The 15,120-nt window shown below is 42.9% G+C and overlaps 4 protein-coding genes across 4 annotated transcripts; 1 reads left to right on the forward strand and 3 right to left on the reverse strand.

Moving 5' to 3' along the window:
• Nucleotides 1-497: 497 nt before the first annotated feature.
• Nucleotides 498-4,560, forward strand: L203_103902 (uncharacterized protein; the record flags this gene model as incomplete). The annotated part of the gene is made up of 7 exons (XM_066213292.1): nucleotides 498-685; nucleotides 753-1,095; nucleotides 1,149-1,251; nucleotides 1,301-2,148; nucleotides 2,202-3,088; nucleotides 3,153-4,303; nucleotides 4,355-4,560. 7 exons carry the CDS (start codon nucleotides 498-500, stop codon nucleotides 4,558-4,560), a joined length of 3,726 nt encoding a protein of 1,241 aa, XP_066069389.1.
• Nucleotides 4,561-6,396: 1,836 nt separating this feature from the next.
• On the reverse strand, nucleotides 6,397-8,976 carry L203_103903 (uncharacterized protein; the record flags this gene model as incomplete). Its single annotated transcript, XM_066213293.1, has 10 exons — nucleotides 6,397-6,399; nucleotides 6,444-6,512; nucleotides 6,567-6,901; nucleotides 6,961-7,060; nucleotides 7,114-7,396; nucleotides 7,443-7,687; nucleotides 7,732-8,031; nucleotides 8,090-8,341; nucleotides 8,392-8,755; nucleotides 8,810-8,976. The coding sequence occupies 10 exons, from the start codon at nucleotides 8,974-8,976 to the stop codon at nucleotides 6,397-6,399; spliced, it is 2,118 nt and encodes a 705-aa protein (XP_066069390.1).
• A 2,637-nt stretch (nucleotides 8,977-11,613) lies between these two features.
• On the reverse strand, nucleotides 11,614-11,962 carry L203_103904 (uncharacterized protein; the record flags this gene model as incomplete). The annotated part of the gene is made up of 3 exons (XM_066213294.1): nucleotides 11,614-11,707; nucleotides 11,772-11,840; nucleotides 11,889-11,962. The coding sequence occupies 3 exons, from the start codon at nucleotides 11,960-11,962 to the stop codon at nucleotides 11,614-11,616; spliced, it is 237 nt and encodes a 78-aa protein (XP_066069391.1).
• A 186-nt stretch (nucleotides 11,963-12,148) lies between these two features.
• L203_103905 (dihydrolipoyl dehydrogenase) lies at nucleotides 12,149-14,129 on the reverse strand (the record flags this gene model as incomplete). The annotated part of the gene is made up of 10 exons (XM_066213295.1): nucleotides 12,149-12,198; nucleotides 12,251-12,404; nucleotides 12,466-12,481; nucleotides 12,529-12,727; nucleotides 12,774-13,105; nucleotides 13,150-13,274; nucleotides 13,361-13,688; nucleotides 13,740-13,813; nucleotides 13,864-14,049; nucleotides 14,109-14,129. 10 exons carry the CDS (start codon nucleotides 14,127-14,129, stop codon nucleotides 12,149-12,151), a joined length of 1,485 nt encoding a protein of 494 aa, XP_066069392.1.
• Between the last annotated feature and the right edge of the window lie 991 nt (nucleotides 14,130-15,120).

A 15,120-nucleotide genomic window follows, 5' to 3' on the forward strand; every position in this document is an offset into this window, starting at 1 on the left:
CGAAGAAAAAGAAACGCTCAACTGTCAGCATGTTGTAAAAGAGGGCCTAAAGTATATTCCAATGTCTTTTGACAAGTTTTTAGCTGCTTGGAATGCCCATTTGAATGATTAAGGTAAGCGGAAAGACAATGAGGAGTTAGCCACATGAGATAGGAGCTCGTTTCATCAGTAACAAGACGAAGTTAACCAAGTGAGTCACTGTTGGGCGTATGCCCTCTGGTATACCTCTCGCCCAAATAAAGCCTTGTGATGCGAGACCAGAGAGCATCCAATGTGACTGAAGCAAATTGAAATAAGTGGACAAAGAGTTTATAGTACTATTCTTACATATGTTTGTGGGAAACTGAAGGAAATATAATAGGGAAAAAAGAAATATGCATAATCGTCGAATAGTTAGTCAAGTCACGTGATCTGAATCAGCCGTATCCGCGATGTTATCAATTCCCATTTGATTCTCTTTCTTTTGACATTCATTTTGCAATTGCCCATCCATCGCTATGGCGTCCGACCCGTTCAAGGAGGGCGCCACAATCAGCGTCAACCAGCCAGTAGGCTCCATATCCATAAGCCCCAGCAGCAGGGATGTATGCCTTGCTTCGAAGAAGGGTCTCTATATTCTGGATCTTGCCAATTTGAATAACGCTCCTCGATTTGTACCCCAAGGAGGAGCATGGCAAATTGCCGAGTAAGCATTTATAAATGATTAAGAATGACTTTTTCTCTTGTGCTGAACATGCCACTGGTATCTGAAGCGTGCAATGGTCGCCTCATCCATCCACAGCCCATCTCATATTGTCCACCTCATCTCAAAAATTACTTGTGTGGGACCTCAAAGCAGTCCGTCCTCTATTAAAATCTTTTGATGCACATTCCCGTGCCATTACCGACATTAATTGGCATTTTATCAATCCCAATCTGATGGCTACTGTTTCAATGGACTCTGGTATACGAGGTTGGGATCTCAGATGTTTCGACACACCAGTCATGCGTCTTTGTGATTGGGGGGCTGCAGGAACTCAAGTGAAATGGAACAGAAGGCAAGAAAATCTCTTGGCCACTGCTCATGGGAAACTCGTCCATATATGGGATAATCGGGTGAGTGATTGACATGTATTATTTTGCTAGACCAATATTGATAAATCTTGTAGAAAGGATCGCTTCCAGTCACAACCATCCGGGCTCATGACTCTAAGATCTATGGCATTGACTGGGATCGAGTGTGTCGACACAAGCTTGTGACCTGCTCCCTTGGTATGTGTTGATTTACAGTGGCGGTACTCTTTACTAAAGTCAGTCATAGATAGAACTATAAAATTCTGGACTGTGCCTCAACTTGGCGGGGAATTTGAATTGAAATCAGGCCATCACTTTGATCTGACTCCGCCACATTTGCCCTCTTATACCATCTATACTCACTATCCAGTTTGGAGAGCACGCAACCTTCCATTCGGTCAGGGCATACTGTCTTTACCCCAACGCGGGGAGAACGCTTTGGAAATGTTTGGTATGGATAGTACTGATCCAGTTGAATCGTTTGCAGGCCATGAGAATGTTGTCAAAGACTTTGTATGGCGCATGAGAGGAGGCGATGATCCAGGCTTTGACGATAGGGAATTTCAACTTGTGACATGGTCTAAGGATAAAACACTGAGGATCTGGCCAATATCAAGTGAAATAGAGGAAAAGGTCGGCTGGCAGTATGGAGGGCTTATCAATGTTTCGGTTCCTCGCCATAGTCTTCATGATGTCACTTTCACCAAAGACCCATCTGACCTCTCAGATACTGTTGCCCAGTTCCCAACAGTCGCCCATCCTCAGAACCATCTTCACACTACCAGCCAACAAAGCTTGGCAAAGTCTGATCTATCATCTGCTATGACACGCGGCGGGAATAGAATACGAGGCATGGGACAACTGGAATGGCTCACTAAAGTGGTAAAAAATGTACCAGAACGAGAGCTAAGCCCGTTGCTTAGCAGAGTTGCGAGCATGAGTAGGATGTCTGGCTCCCAACTAGCGGAGAGTGAGACAAACAGATTTCGCAGTAACTCAGCAAGTCCAATCGGTCGCTCAGAGTGGAAGAGCCTGAAAGATGAGGTTGTCACTGTGAACAAAATTTATCCTCGGCCTAAAATCAATTTCGAGAAGGTATGTATACTCTACTTCGTGATATTGAACAATAACCTTATCAAATATTACAGGTCGACTTGGTGCACAGAAAGCTAACCATATCGATGCAAGGCCCGTGGGCAAACAACGCTCGCCAAGCGTTCATGCGTATTCATTGGTCCTTCCCTACAAATTATCCACATGGATCAGAGCTGCCAACTTTTGAACTGGAACGTAATCCTACTGTATCCTCAATTACTCGACGAGCTATTGTAACGACTATCAAAGACATGAGGGCTCACCACAAACAGTGCCTTGTCGAGACTACGGGTTATCTATTAGGACTGCATGAGAGGCAGGGAAGACGCCGGGAATTAGATGAAGAAAGTGATTCGGAAAGCGAGAGAGAAAGCGATATTAAGGAAATGTATGACAACGTCCCAGAGCTTATGCTTCGGAAAATATGTGGAGCTACCTTTGGTCCTAACGGACAACTCATCTGCTTTTTCCCCAAACAGGTAGCACTTCCTCATACCCGCAGTCTTTCAAGGTCACCCTCAATTTCCCGTCAAAATCCATCTCCAATGCTAAAAGCCATCAATGTCTTGTCTCGGCTACAGAATCCACATCGCCGCACTATCGTGAGACCCAAACCTCGAACACGACGTCTGGATTATTTAGAGCAACCAATCGGGCCTGCTGGCTCGACAATGACTATACATGATGTTTCTTACTTAGGCCATATAATCATACCGATGGCTCAAGCATACGGAATGTCTGTCGGGGCGAATTTGGATCATGCTCTTCAGGCGAAGAGAGCTGATCATGTTGCAATTTGGGCGACGATGAAGGAGGTGTTGATAGATACTCCATCGCACACAATGCCGTTAAATGGGGTTGTCGGGAGGGCATGTACTTCTATGAGAACATGGGCTGAGGAAATGATTTTGGAAAGAAGGAGGAAGTTACTAAAACAATTGTGAGTATGAATTCAGGCTCTGTAGTATATACCTGGTCCTGTTTTCTCACTAATGTGCTCGAAGGTTTGAAGATCTGATTTGTGAGAAAGACTTTCAAATGCTTGCTCTCCTGTCTTGTATACTATTGGCTAGGGAAATTGAACAAAAAGTCCCTCCTACGCAAGATGTACTCCCAGTTCATTCGCCAGTAGTCGATCATTCTGCCTTCAGCTTTCCTCCTCAATATCCCCGCCTTTCTCCCATTAATGTTGCTCCTACGTATCACAGTTACGAAAATCAATTCATCAGCCCGCGCACACTTATCAATCCGACATCTTTCTTTGGTCCAAGTTTGTCTGAATTTCCCAGTTCCTCTACTATCGCAACACGCGATTTTGAGATACCCAAGGATTCCGCAATCATTAGAGATAAACAGATGATAGTGCCCACCTCAGAGTTGGATATAGATGGTACTTTATCTACCGACTCTCCATTGAAAGAAAATGCTAGATACCATATGAGTAGCAATCAAATACAAAAAGCAGGGAACGCTTTGTCTGTCTCTCCTCCCACTGTGGATTCATGGCGAGAACCAAGGAGAGGAATATCTCATCACAACAGCGGGCCCATATCACAAAAAACATCTATATGGGGAACGTCATTTGATTTAACCGGGGACGAGCACTTTCAATCTTCGCAAGTTGGCGACAGCAACCCTAGTGGTGTAGTGATAAAGACAGCAGGCAGACGAATACCAAAAGCTATGGAGGAGAACAGAGAGAGTGTCTTGTGTGAAGTCAAAACAGATTTCGAAGAGCATGAACCTCTGACTTCGAAACTGCTACCGCCAGAGCTTCTCGCAATGTGCGAAACATGGAAGCTAGCATATGCTGATTTTCTTCTACGGCACAATTGCCTTGGCATAAGATTGGCTATCAATAAACATGCGTTTGTTTCTCAAGCCCAATCACCTTATGTAAAGGCAACGCCACAACATCAGAAAGAAGGTCGAAAAAAAACGATGTCAAAAGCAGTGATAGGTGATCGTTCTATCAATGAAGCAATGCAGGATGTCTCTGCCATTTTGCACAAAAGTCAACAGAAACAGTCTTTTGGATCAACTACAAATGTCACAGTCTGCGTGCCATGTTCTAACGGATCAATTGATGTTTGTGGAGCTTGTGGCAAATCCCCGAAAAAACCAATTTGTTCATATTGTCGCATACCCATCAGAGGTGGGCGCGATTGACTAGGTGGAATTTATGACGCTGATCTGATATTGACAGGTATATCCATGGGTTGTACGCTATGCTTACACAAGGTGCACGCGAGATGCTTTCGCCGCTATTTTCTTCGTCCTCTCATTGGTTTTGTGACATGCCCAGCTTGTTCGTGCACTTGCCTATCTCAAAAGGGTATATCCAATCCGCAGTATATAGTACCAGTGCTACCGGGGAAACCACGCATTATACAAGCAACCACTTTCGGTTGATATGCCACCTTTAGGCAATAGGGGGTAAAAACTCAATTGTGAAGACCACTCGGCGATATTTTTAGCAAGTTCTTGTCAACTTGGAAGTAGCGAGGACTGGGTTTTCGCTCATTGCTCTAACGCATAGAACGTTTGCTTCAAAATGACAACAACATCAATATTCATTTTCTCTTCAATGCGGTTTCACTTGAAATCCTCAGGTTTCAATCCTGATAAACATTGAAAACGCTGGATTGATTTGCTCAAAAGCTATCTATTCATTCTCAGGTCTTCAACTTTAACTGAATTGCTTTTATCCTTTCTGTTGTCTCAAAACCTTTCGAGCAAATCAATCCAGCGTTTTTAAAAATATACAGATTTGGTTCATTTGTTCCAAACGAGGGATTGCCTGCAGAAGCAAAATGCCCCAAGGATTTACTTAACCTCAGGTCCAGCCAAGCCCCCTCTCAACTCGCCTCTGCTTTTTTGTATGGCAACTTTGAAGGGCTTCTAAACTCATGAAATAAAGCATACTTTGGATGGAAGAGCACCATCAGTATCAACCGACAGTCTATGATTCCCACCATAGGCGCATTTTCACAGATGATGCACCTTATCCCAACATCTTTTTCTGTCAGATTCTTTTTCATTTCTTGTCCACTGCACCCATCTACACTTCCCAATCACACGCGTACCTTGCGCCCAAGTCGCTCATAATCTTCTCCTAATTGATTACGATTCTATTCGCTCAACAGTACCCTCTTACCGGTTACTGTTTGCCCATAGGTCTAGCTACGGCGTTAGCTAGTCTTTTTGGTAACCTTTGCTTACGAGCGTATCTCATACAACCCTTGCTTCTATTGCTCAATAAAAGACAGCTTTGTTCTACATGATAAAACGAGCTAAGACACAATGCATATGCTACATCTGCAGGGACTACCTTAATAGAGTCCTCTCAAGCGAGATTCTCAAAAACCGCATCTCATAAATGCACAAACAATAAGATGTTTCGGAGATGACAAAAGCCAATCATTCAACTGTCGGGCTTTTTGACTGTAATGACATAACACTTGTGTCGCTCTTGTTGTATTATGCTGCAATGTATGGGTCAATAAATGATAAATCATGGAAAGTCTGAGATAGATGGCATTCGATAAATCAAAGTTGGGCCATTCTTAAATGAACAAACAATTCATAACCACAATCAATATGTTATGACAAAAATAAGGAAATCATGACTGTTGAGAAGCAACAGGAGCGTATCGGTGCTGTGAAGCCTTATTATACTTTCTATATGATATTCTATAAAGACAGGTGGTTAAGGATTGTGTAAAGAGAACAGCTTATGTGAAATTAATTTCTTGATTTGCGAATACATAAGCCCATGTTATGTCTCCTATGTTCAAAAATTCGTCCAAGTGGGATACTTTCAGAAAAGGATTATGATTTTCTCCTTCCTGACTTGAAGGATTGATAAAGCAGGCTTACAGCTTAGAAGTGTACAAACCTCTGCCGTATCAAGCTTTGCAAAAGATGCGCCATAAGACACAAGATATACTTTCGTTCAAACACATAGATAGCACAGCACACACCTGCATAACAAGCCAATTATGACGAGACTAACTGTATCGTCACCCAGAAAATGACTATTTACAAAGGACTCACTCCTTTTGCAGATGCCTGCAAGTCGTATGCGCCGAGTCTATAGTGTGGGACAAAAGTAGTCACAGAAAAATCTATACAGAAATCTAGAGGATCTTTTGAACTCCACAACACCAATTTGAAAGACTCTAGCGCAATGTACGACCTATACAGCCAAGTCCAAGAGTACGAAAAGTCTATAGGTTTATACTACGCCTACTACACAAATTAGTCAATCATCTGTCTGTATGTTTGAGACTTACTGGAGATTGCTTGAACCTCAATAAAGGTGCAAGACTTTTGACAGGGCAAGCACGCTGTAAGAATTCATGCTAACAAACATATTTAGTCAGATACTATAGCATTGGTATAAATGTTATGCTCACCTTCAAAAGTTCGATAGAACTTGCTCGGAATGCCACATCAACACAAAGACAAACACTGAGGAAATGTTTTAAGTCCTGGCTCAATTTCTCTGGCGCTTTCAATGTTGGTGTTCCGTTAGTTGCAATCAGATACAAGGCTTTCAGAGGCTCTTCATCAAGATAGGGTGGCTCATTCTCTATCATTTCGATAGACATGATGCCCAGAGACCATATATCAACTTTTGGGCCGTATTCCTTTTGCTTCACAACTTCGGGCGCCATCCAATAAGGCGTCCCTACCATAGTTGCGCGTTTAGACTTTTGGTCAGTTAATTTTGCACAGAAACCAAAGTCCGCTAAGTATTCATCAGCTATCATAGTGGCCAGATATATCGCATCGAATGAAGATATTCACTTATTTTGACTTCGCCGTGGGTGTTCATTAAGAGATTGTCTGATTTGATATCCCGATGGATGATGGATCTTGAATGTAAGTGCTGTAGCCCTCGACATGTCTAACAAAAGCCCTATAAGCGACAATTCTCGAAGTGATGAGCCTCAGACTGACCTCTTGGCATATGCAGGCAATTTGTTCTTCTGCCAACTTGTTGTTTTCAATGACGTCTGTAAGAGCGCCACCTTCCATATACTCCATAACAACCCAAAGTTCCGAACCACGAAGGAGAAATGCGTCGAGAAAGTTGACGACATTGGGATGATGAGATTCTCGCATGACGATGATTTCGTTCACAATAAGCTCTTTGCGAGGTTGCTGAGCTAAATCCATCTGCTTGATTGCTACCTTTCCGCCGGTGGATAGTACTTTTGCGACAAAAACCATACCAGACGCCCTTGGTTTCATCAGATAGGGCTCATTTTGGAAAGGCATAAACTCACCCTTGTCCAACTTTTTTGATTTTTTGATATAATTGCATTGGATTTTCGTTGCTGACAACCAGACGAAGTTTTTCCATAATTTGCGCATCATTCATTGTACTGATTCGTTTTTCGATGGTTGCAGGAGCGACGGGAGTAGTTGCTAGGGGTGCGGTGGGCACTGGAACATTCGTATGTTCTTGTTTTGGTTGGCTGTGTTGGTTTTTATGAGGACGCGTATTATCTTTATTGTAAGTGTCCAATTTCTGGCAAGGTATGAGTTCAATACATAATATCAGTCTATACGCACTTTAGTTACAGAGCTCTGCGATTGTGTAGATGCTGATGGATGAATCTGTGCGGCGGGTTGAGTTGTTTGTTGTCCTCCCAAACCAAGACCCTCGAAACGAGTTGCAGTGTTGTTTGCAGTGACCGAGGGTTTAGACGAGGACGGTGGAATGGAGCGAGAAACGACGATAGGGTTGTCGTAAGTTTGCTGTTGCTGAGTGTAGAATTGCAAGACGTCCAGCACGGCTTCAGGATTTCTAGCAGCTTCTTCTTTAGTAATGGCTGAGGAAGTGAGCAGTTTGGACCACTGAGGTGGTAATCCCTGAAGCAACGAAACTGTCAGCCAGTCTGAAACAAGCTTTATCAGCTACTGTGCTCACAGTAAACCCTCCCGACTTGGGATCGAAGCCGACATGAACTTGGTGAACGAAATTGGTGGGTTGTGATACGCCTAGTCTTGGAGATCGAGAGTATATATCTTCCATCCAGCCGTAAACCTCATCATCTGACCGGAAGGCCAGATACAACAGTTTATCTGGAATTTCAATCTCGATGCAAAATGGCTTCAGATCGACGCGTTGAATATCTTGAATGGTGTCTAGAGAAAGTATATACACTGGAGAGGTAGCATTCTGCATTCATCAAATGAATGCGGCGGCCTTTGGGCGAAACAGACGCTCACCTCATTTTTGAAGACGCGAAGCTCTCTCTCTCCCAAAATCAACCACCTCTTACTCCACATAAAGGCTCTTAAGCCGTCTTCTTTGATGCTCGCTGCACCCGAACGAACGGGAGCATTGGAATGGATGTCGAACGTTGACCCCGATGATCTCATGGCCGGGAATGAAATCGCATACGACGTAGAGGATATATTCGACTGAGAGGGATGCTGCCTCAAGTCCAACGAGGACATTGACCCAGCCTCCATTCCTTTTCCAGGGGGTGTTGGCGCTGGCCGAGTTGGCGTCAGAGCATAATTATTGAATGACATGTTGCCGTGAGCTTTAATGATTAAAGAGACAGCCGTTGAAGTTGCCTGTTGGTTGCTGCCATCATCGGATGATGAGCACGACTCAACTAGACTTGATCAAGACACGTACCAGGTAGCCTGATGAGCTGATGACGGCAAGATTATTCTTGTGGAAAAGGTGTAGACCGATCTTGGTGATTGATATTGGAAGACTATAAAGTAATTCAAGAAGCAAGAGGAAATAATAATTAAGAATTGAATTGCTTGATGTAGAATAAAATAGGATGGCAAATCCATTAGCGGCGATAATATGCGATGGTAAAGAGCGTGGAAGATATAGGCACGCTATCTTGTTAGGCATGCGTGGTAGTTAATTCTGAAATGATTGAAATATTGAGATTGTCAAAAGCGGTTTCTGTAAAAGTCAGTAAATATTTATTCATCACTGAAGCAAGCTTATGATATGGCAGAGTCTGGAAATGTGCCAACCCAACCAAACAGAAACCCAAACAGAGCGATTTAAATACGACGATGACATGGAGCTCTTCAGAACGGTCTATGAAGGGTTCTCTGATACTATCGAGCGTTTGCACGTTTACTAGAGATCCGCCAGATATCGAAAGGTTGTAGAAGCATGCGAGGAGCGACTAGAAACGCTCTCGGCTGGATGTAGCCAGGTGTAACCAAGCGGCATCAGCGGTCAAGCAAATGAATCTACTACAACGTACAAAGCGTATTCGGCCAACAGTGAAGCACTGGTTGCTCTCGTACCGTTTTACGGGATGTCTTGAAATGGATTGCTGCAGCCAGCCTTTTGGATGGGTATGCGACGTGAATCGAGAAAACCTGTATCATGGCGTTTTACTCGTTGACATTATCCATACGTAGAGCCAGAAAGCTGAGCAACCAACCCGCAATGGTATACGAGACAAATGTATCTATCTAGCCAAGGAGGTATGGATTTCTGAACGAATTCACCCTTTCAAATGGCCATCATCATTCTCAGTATACCTTGCCCGTGCCGTATGCCTACTATAGCTACCTATACGTGGTATCTACCTGAGACCAGTTGCCAACTCTCTACGATCTGTTGTGTTATATTTCCCTCGCCCTTCGTCCTTAATCGTCACCCATAGCCTCGCCAAGCTGTCCGTCGCAACGATAAAAGTTAACTCGCACCTCCAACTGGAACCACCTCCCACAGCTATCCAAAGCTTTCCATGATACAAAGCAAAAGACAGGAGCTTGTATGCAAAATGCACCGACAACATGCGCAGTGACAATGGGTAAGCACTTGGACAACCCTCAAGGGTTTGTAGTTGAGCCCTAGTATCGCAGTGAGAGGTGCAACGTTGGCCGTTCCAATCCAAATAGCTAATTCATATAGTCAATATGGTTGATAAGAGGATGGTGCTGCCACTATCAGCGTTATATGGAATCAGTATGTTGCTATGGGGTTCTGCGTAGAAAGGTCATGAGTTTGGTTATGGATTTCCATAGCACAAGTGTTTTCTCATTGCGTTGAAAGAATGGTGGGTGACTGTCAGGATCATGTACAAGGAAAGGATATAAGAACACAGCATGCTGTGTATGCAGAGGAATGGTATAGTTGGTTGAACTAGAACCTGGCTGAAGGATGCAAAGCAAACAAGATATAAGGAAGGGATTGTGGTTCATAGTTTCCTCAAGGAATGAATCTTGATAGCTGTCTTCATCTATTTGAGATAGATACTCCTAGATAATCCACTCGTCCCAAGGACTCCCAGACCAAGCCCAAGAACAACCTCATTCCTGACAGTGACCTCAAAATCGCATCCCTCACGGAGGTCATTCAATCTCCGAAATACAGGTTGGTCGGTGGGAAAGTGATGATGCAACGACCTTGTCATTTTTGAATTTCCCAATCAACTTGCATTCCTATCCAAAGTTGAAAACATGTACGAAAGCAGCAAGAGATGGAGGGTTGGTTATGCACAAGATGGCATCAATCGTGCGTATCGTCAATCCTATTGGGACGTCATTTTAGTTTGCGTCGTGATCGCGGCACTTTGCAACGTCGTCTTCGTCATGTTGCGGTACCGTCTCAAGAGTCCAGATGGCTTGAGGTTGGTCTTTGACCAGATGAAGTGGATACATACGGTTGAGGACTGTGGTATTTGGCCAAAACCGTAGCCTTCTTTGACAGGTCAGTCGATACCGATGTCCGCAACGTTTGTCAGTCATCTGGTGGGTTACAACTTGACCTATAGCCCTCCCCGTAGGACGAGTACTGCAACTGACGGTGCCAATGTTGATGTCGTGAGATGTATAAGTCAAGTCAGTAACGCTGGGTGGCTTCCTATTGCGATAGGGAGGGGTATGCAAGGTTTGTGGTTCTTCATCAAGGACTTGGCTTCGTATCTTTGCTTCTCAACCTATGGCATATCGTCTTGTGGGTTGAATAGTTTTCAAGGGAGCAAGGTAGAGTTTGCAAATAGCCAGATCAAACGCAAATGCTAGAGCAAACGATGGGTAGCGTTTGCGATACGAGAAATGAGATACAGATGGTACAACGTGCATGCGGACAAGTTGACAAATTTGGCATCCTGATTCGCATCCACCGTGGTTGAAAAAAAAAATACCAGGTGTTGTTCTGCTTCTGCCAACAGAATCTTTCTACAGCGAGTCAACACTCTCATCATTTTGAATACTCATGCCTCGCCGGCAGTCAATTACTAGAATGTATATCGATTAAAATTTCGACGCAAAACAAGAGCGAAAACTAGGTGGTTTGGAATCAGGGTTGACATGCTGGGTTGCAAGTAATCATCATTTGAAACCTGTTTATCACAATTATCTTGATTTCTTCATGTTGCATGTACAAGCGGGGCTATTCCGTCTTGAGTCATATGTTGAAGAAATACACGTATCATATGGGACTTAATGTGGAAGACTTCATCCATAGGAGAGAAGAAAATATTCAAGGTTATGTCGATGCAGATCAAGTATTGTAGACTGCGTGTCTGATGTTGAAGGTATTCTGGAAGGGCTGTTGTTATATATGCACAGAACCAGTATCAACAATCAAACGGATGCTTCTTAGACTCACGCACACCTCGTCATTTGACAAACTCTGACCAACGCAGTTTCGCAACGCAGGCTCGTCCCAAACCCAGCGATTTCTAAAGTAAACATTAGGACTATGCTTTAATTGTGGAAAGAGGACCAACATCTTTTTTTTTCTTGCAGCTTTGGTATGCGTATGCAAAGCAGGTTTCCGCTTCCAACAATGGCAAAAAGGCATTAGTAAGCACTGATTCGTAAGCTGTGTTGAAGAGAAAGAGGAATTCTAAAATAGTCCAAAACCCTGACATGATGAATTATGATGTCCTAAATGATAGCACAGCCTGACCAAATGTTGGCACGATTTGAAAATAGAAATTATGAATTTCGTAAAGATAGTGCATAAACATAAACAAGGCCACTTGATTTAGTAGTTGATTGTCTTATCATAAGAACTCAATGCTGCTTCTTTGAACGCTAAAAACCGGGTAAGACCAGGCAACCGAGTCAGGATATCATAATTACTCACCTTCCGACAGAGTAGGATGAGCGTGGCATGTTCGGGCAATATCTTCAGCTGATGCTTTATACTCTATTGCAAGAGTAGCAGATGCTATCATTTCACCGGCATTAGGACCAATGATGTGTACGCCAAGGATTTGGTCGGTGTCTTTTTCGACAATCTAATTCGCAAAAAGATGGCTATAGTTAGAGTCTGCAAACAAGATCTTGGACAAGACGCACAAATTTCACAAAGCCACTGAGCAAACCGTTAGCGCATTAACATGCTTCTTAAGAACAACTCACTCGGAATCTTGATTGGTTTTGGCCCTAGAATTGGCGGAGAAAGGAAACTTTCCAATTTTGTACTGTACACCTGCTTTTTTAAGTTCTTCTTCGTTTTTGCCGACCCAGGCAACCTCGGGGTGGGTGTAAACAACGGAAGGAATGGCATCATAATTGACGTGGCCGTGGCCATGCTTGATTATTTCAACGGCTGCGATACCTACAAGAGAGGATAAATATCGTGAACTAACATCAGGATAAATCACCTTCTTCTTCAGCTTTGTGAGCCAGCATTGGACCAAATGTGACATCGCCGATACATTTTACGCTCTTGGCGCTTGTGTTGAATTCATCATCAATGATAATTCTTCCCTTATTGTCGGTCTCAACACCAATCGCCTCCAAGTTGAGTCCAGTTGTGACTGGTCGTCGACCGATGGCAACAAGCACCACATCAGCTTCGATGGTCTCTTCTTTGCCTCCCTTAGCGGCATCAACCTTGAGCTTGACTATGTCATTTTCACGTTGACCAGAGACAACTTTGGTGTTGAGTTTGAATTTGAGACCTTGTTTCTGAAGGATTTTTTGGAATTGTTTACTAAATATCGTAAACAAGATAGGTCACATGTCGTCAACACTCACGCAACTTCGCTATCCATACCAGCACCAACAGCCCCAAGGTACTCTACAACAGTGACTTGCGCGCCCAATCGGGACCAGACGGAACCTAGCTCTAGGCCGATGACACCACCACCAATAACAACCATCTGTTCTGATCAACAAAAGCAGTCAAGCGTTAAAAACTAACCTTTTTGGGTACCTCTTTTAAGTCGAGAGCGCCAGTAGAACTCACGATCCTCTCTTCATCAATTTCCAATCCAGGGAAAGGGGTGACTTCACTGCCAGTGGCAATAATCGTATTCTTTGTATTCAATTGTGTTTCACCACCTTCCAACAGTTTGACGTTGATCTTGTTTGCAGTCTCAAAAGATCCCTCGCCTTTGATGTAATCAATACCATTTTTTTTGAAGAGGTAAGTCTCAATACCGCCAGTAAGCGCTTTTACAGAAGCATCTTTGGCGGCAAGCATTTGAGAAAGGTTGAGCGAGACGCCTGAGACATCAATGCCACGCTTCTGTAAGTCATGTTGCGTCTGATGGAAGATGTGCGAGTTGTTTAGCCTAAACAAACGTGAGCCAGGTAATGCGAGCTGGTCAGGTATTTCTCCTCACATTGCTTTCGAAGGAATGCAACCAACGTTCAGACATGTTCCACCAAGGGCTCCCCTCTTCTCAACGCACGCAGTCTAAATTGGATTTTGTAAACCAATCTCCAGCTGGAGCCATAATGACTAACCTTGAAACCAAGTTGGGCGGCCTTGATGGCCGCAACGTAGCCACCTGGCCCACCGCCGATGACGACCACGTCATACGGGTCAGAAGTGGAAGCATATCCTCGAGAAACCTGAAAGATGTATCGCGAGACAGATGCTGATGTGGAGACAGGAGACAGTTGGCCAACGACAGAGCGAAGATGTTTAGACTAAGAACAGTGTGAATCGGTGAACTAGAGAGCCAGCAAGATTAATCCTTGTAGCTTACAATAGGTTGTCTACAAAGCATGTTGCTCTTCTTCTTCTTCTTCTTCTTCTTCTTCTTCTTCAATGAGATGGCAAAAGTGGAAGAAGACGGCAAATGTATAAAGCTGAAATGGAATAAAAAGTAATGCTTAGATGGTTAATTCAAAATCCAGTAATTAAGGATTACACGGAACGGAGCGGATATCGTATGATAATTTTGGGATAGAAATTCATTTATTAGAAAAACTGAGAATTTCAGGGTTTTATTTTTATTTTTATCTGACCACTCAACTACTGTTCAGAAAGTTATTAACATTTTTAACAATAATTTTCTATTTTCAAGTTGTGATATATGAATTCTGTATTAAATATCAATTTTCAGAATTTATTCAAAAGGATCCGCCTATATGAAGAAAATTGGGTCGCTTGGAAATTTCCAGTTCTTTTTTGGGAGAATTAATTCTGAAAACTCGGCAGAAAAATTATATTATGCAAATTTCAGAAAATGTTGACAGGATTATGTAAAAAAAAAAATTGGCCACTTTTCTCGTTAATATCTAATCATCTCTAAAGAAAAATCACGTTTATGATAATAATTTTTCAGGCTTATCTGATATCGTCTTATCTAATCTGATAAAAATTGTTGATGCAAAACGTAGGAACTTCTGTTGCCTTTAGTATTTGAGTCTGTACCCTTGTTATCCACTCGTTTTTCCAAATATTCTTTTACTGTCCAGACACCAAGGGACAAAGACTCTTCCCCAAGGTAATCATAACTTGTGATCTTTAGTTTCTTCCATATATCTTATCATTTTGAGTACAGAGAATTGTCGAGTAAAAATATTAATTCTGTCCTCACCACATGTTGCGCCCTTTAATATTAGGAGGAACCTGTCATGAATATTACCAATAATTAATATCCACGCTCTGTACCAAAAGGTCACAATAATGCAATCTACATTGCATTATTACTTATTGGCTATATTCCATGTCATAATTCCAAGGTTCTGACAGAACCAAACAAGAATAAATCG

This window comes from Cryptococcus depauperatus, chromosome 4 (genome assembly GCF_001720195.1).
Source record: "Cryptococcus depauperatus CBS 7841 chromosome 4, complete sequence".
Taxonomy (NCBI): Eukaryota; Fungi; Basidiomycota; class Tremellomycetes; order Tremellales; family Cryptococcaceae; genus Cryptococcus; species Cryptococcus depauperatus.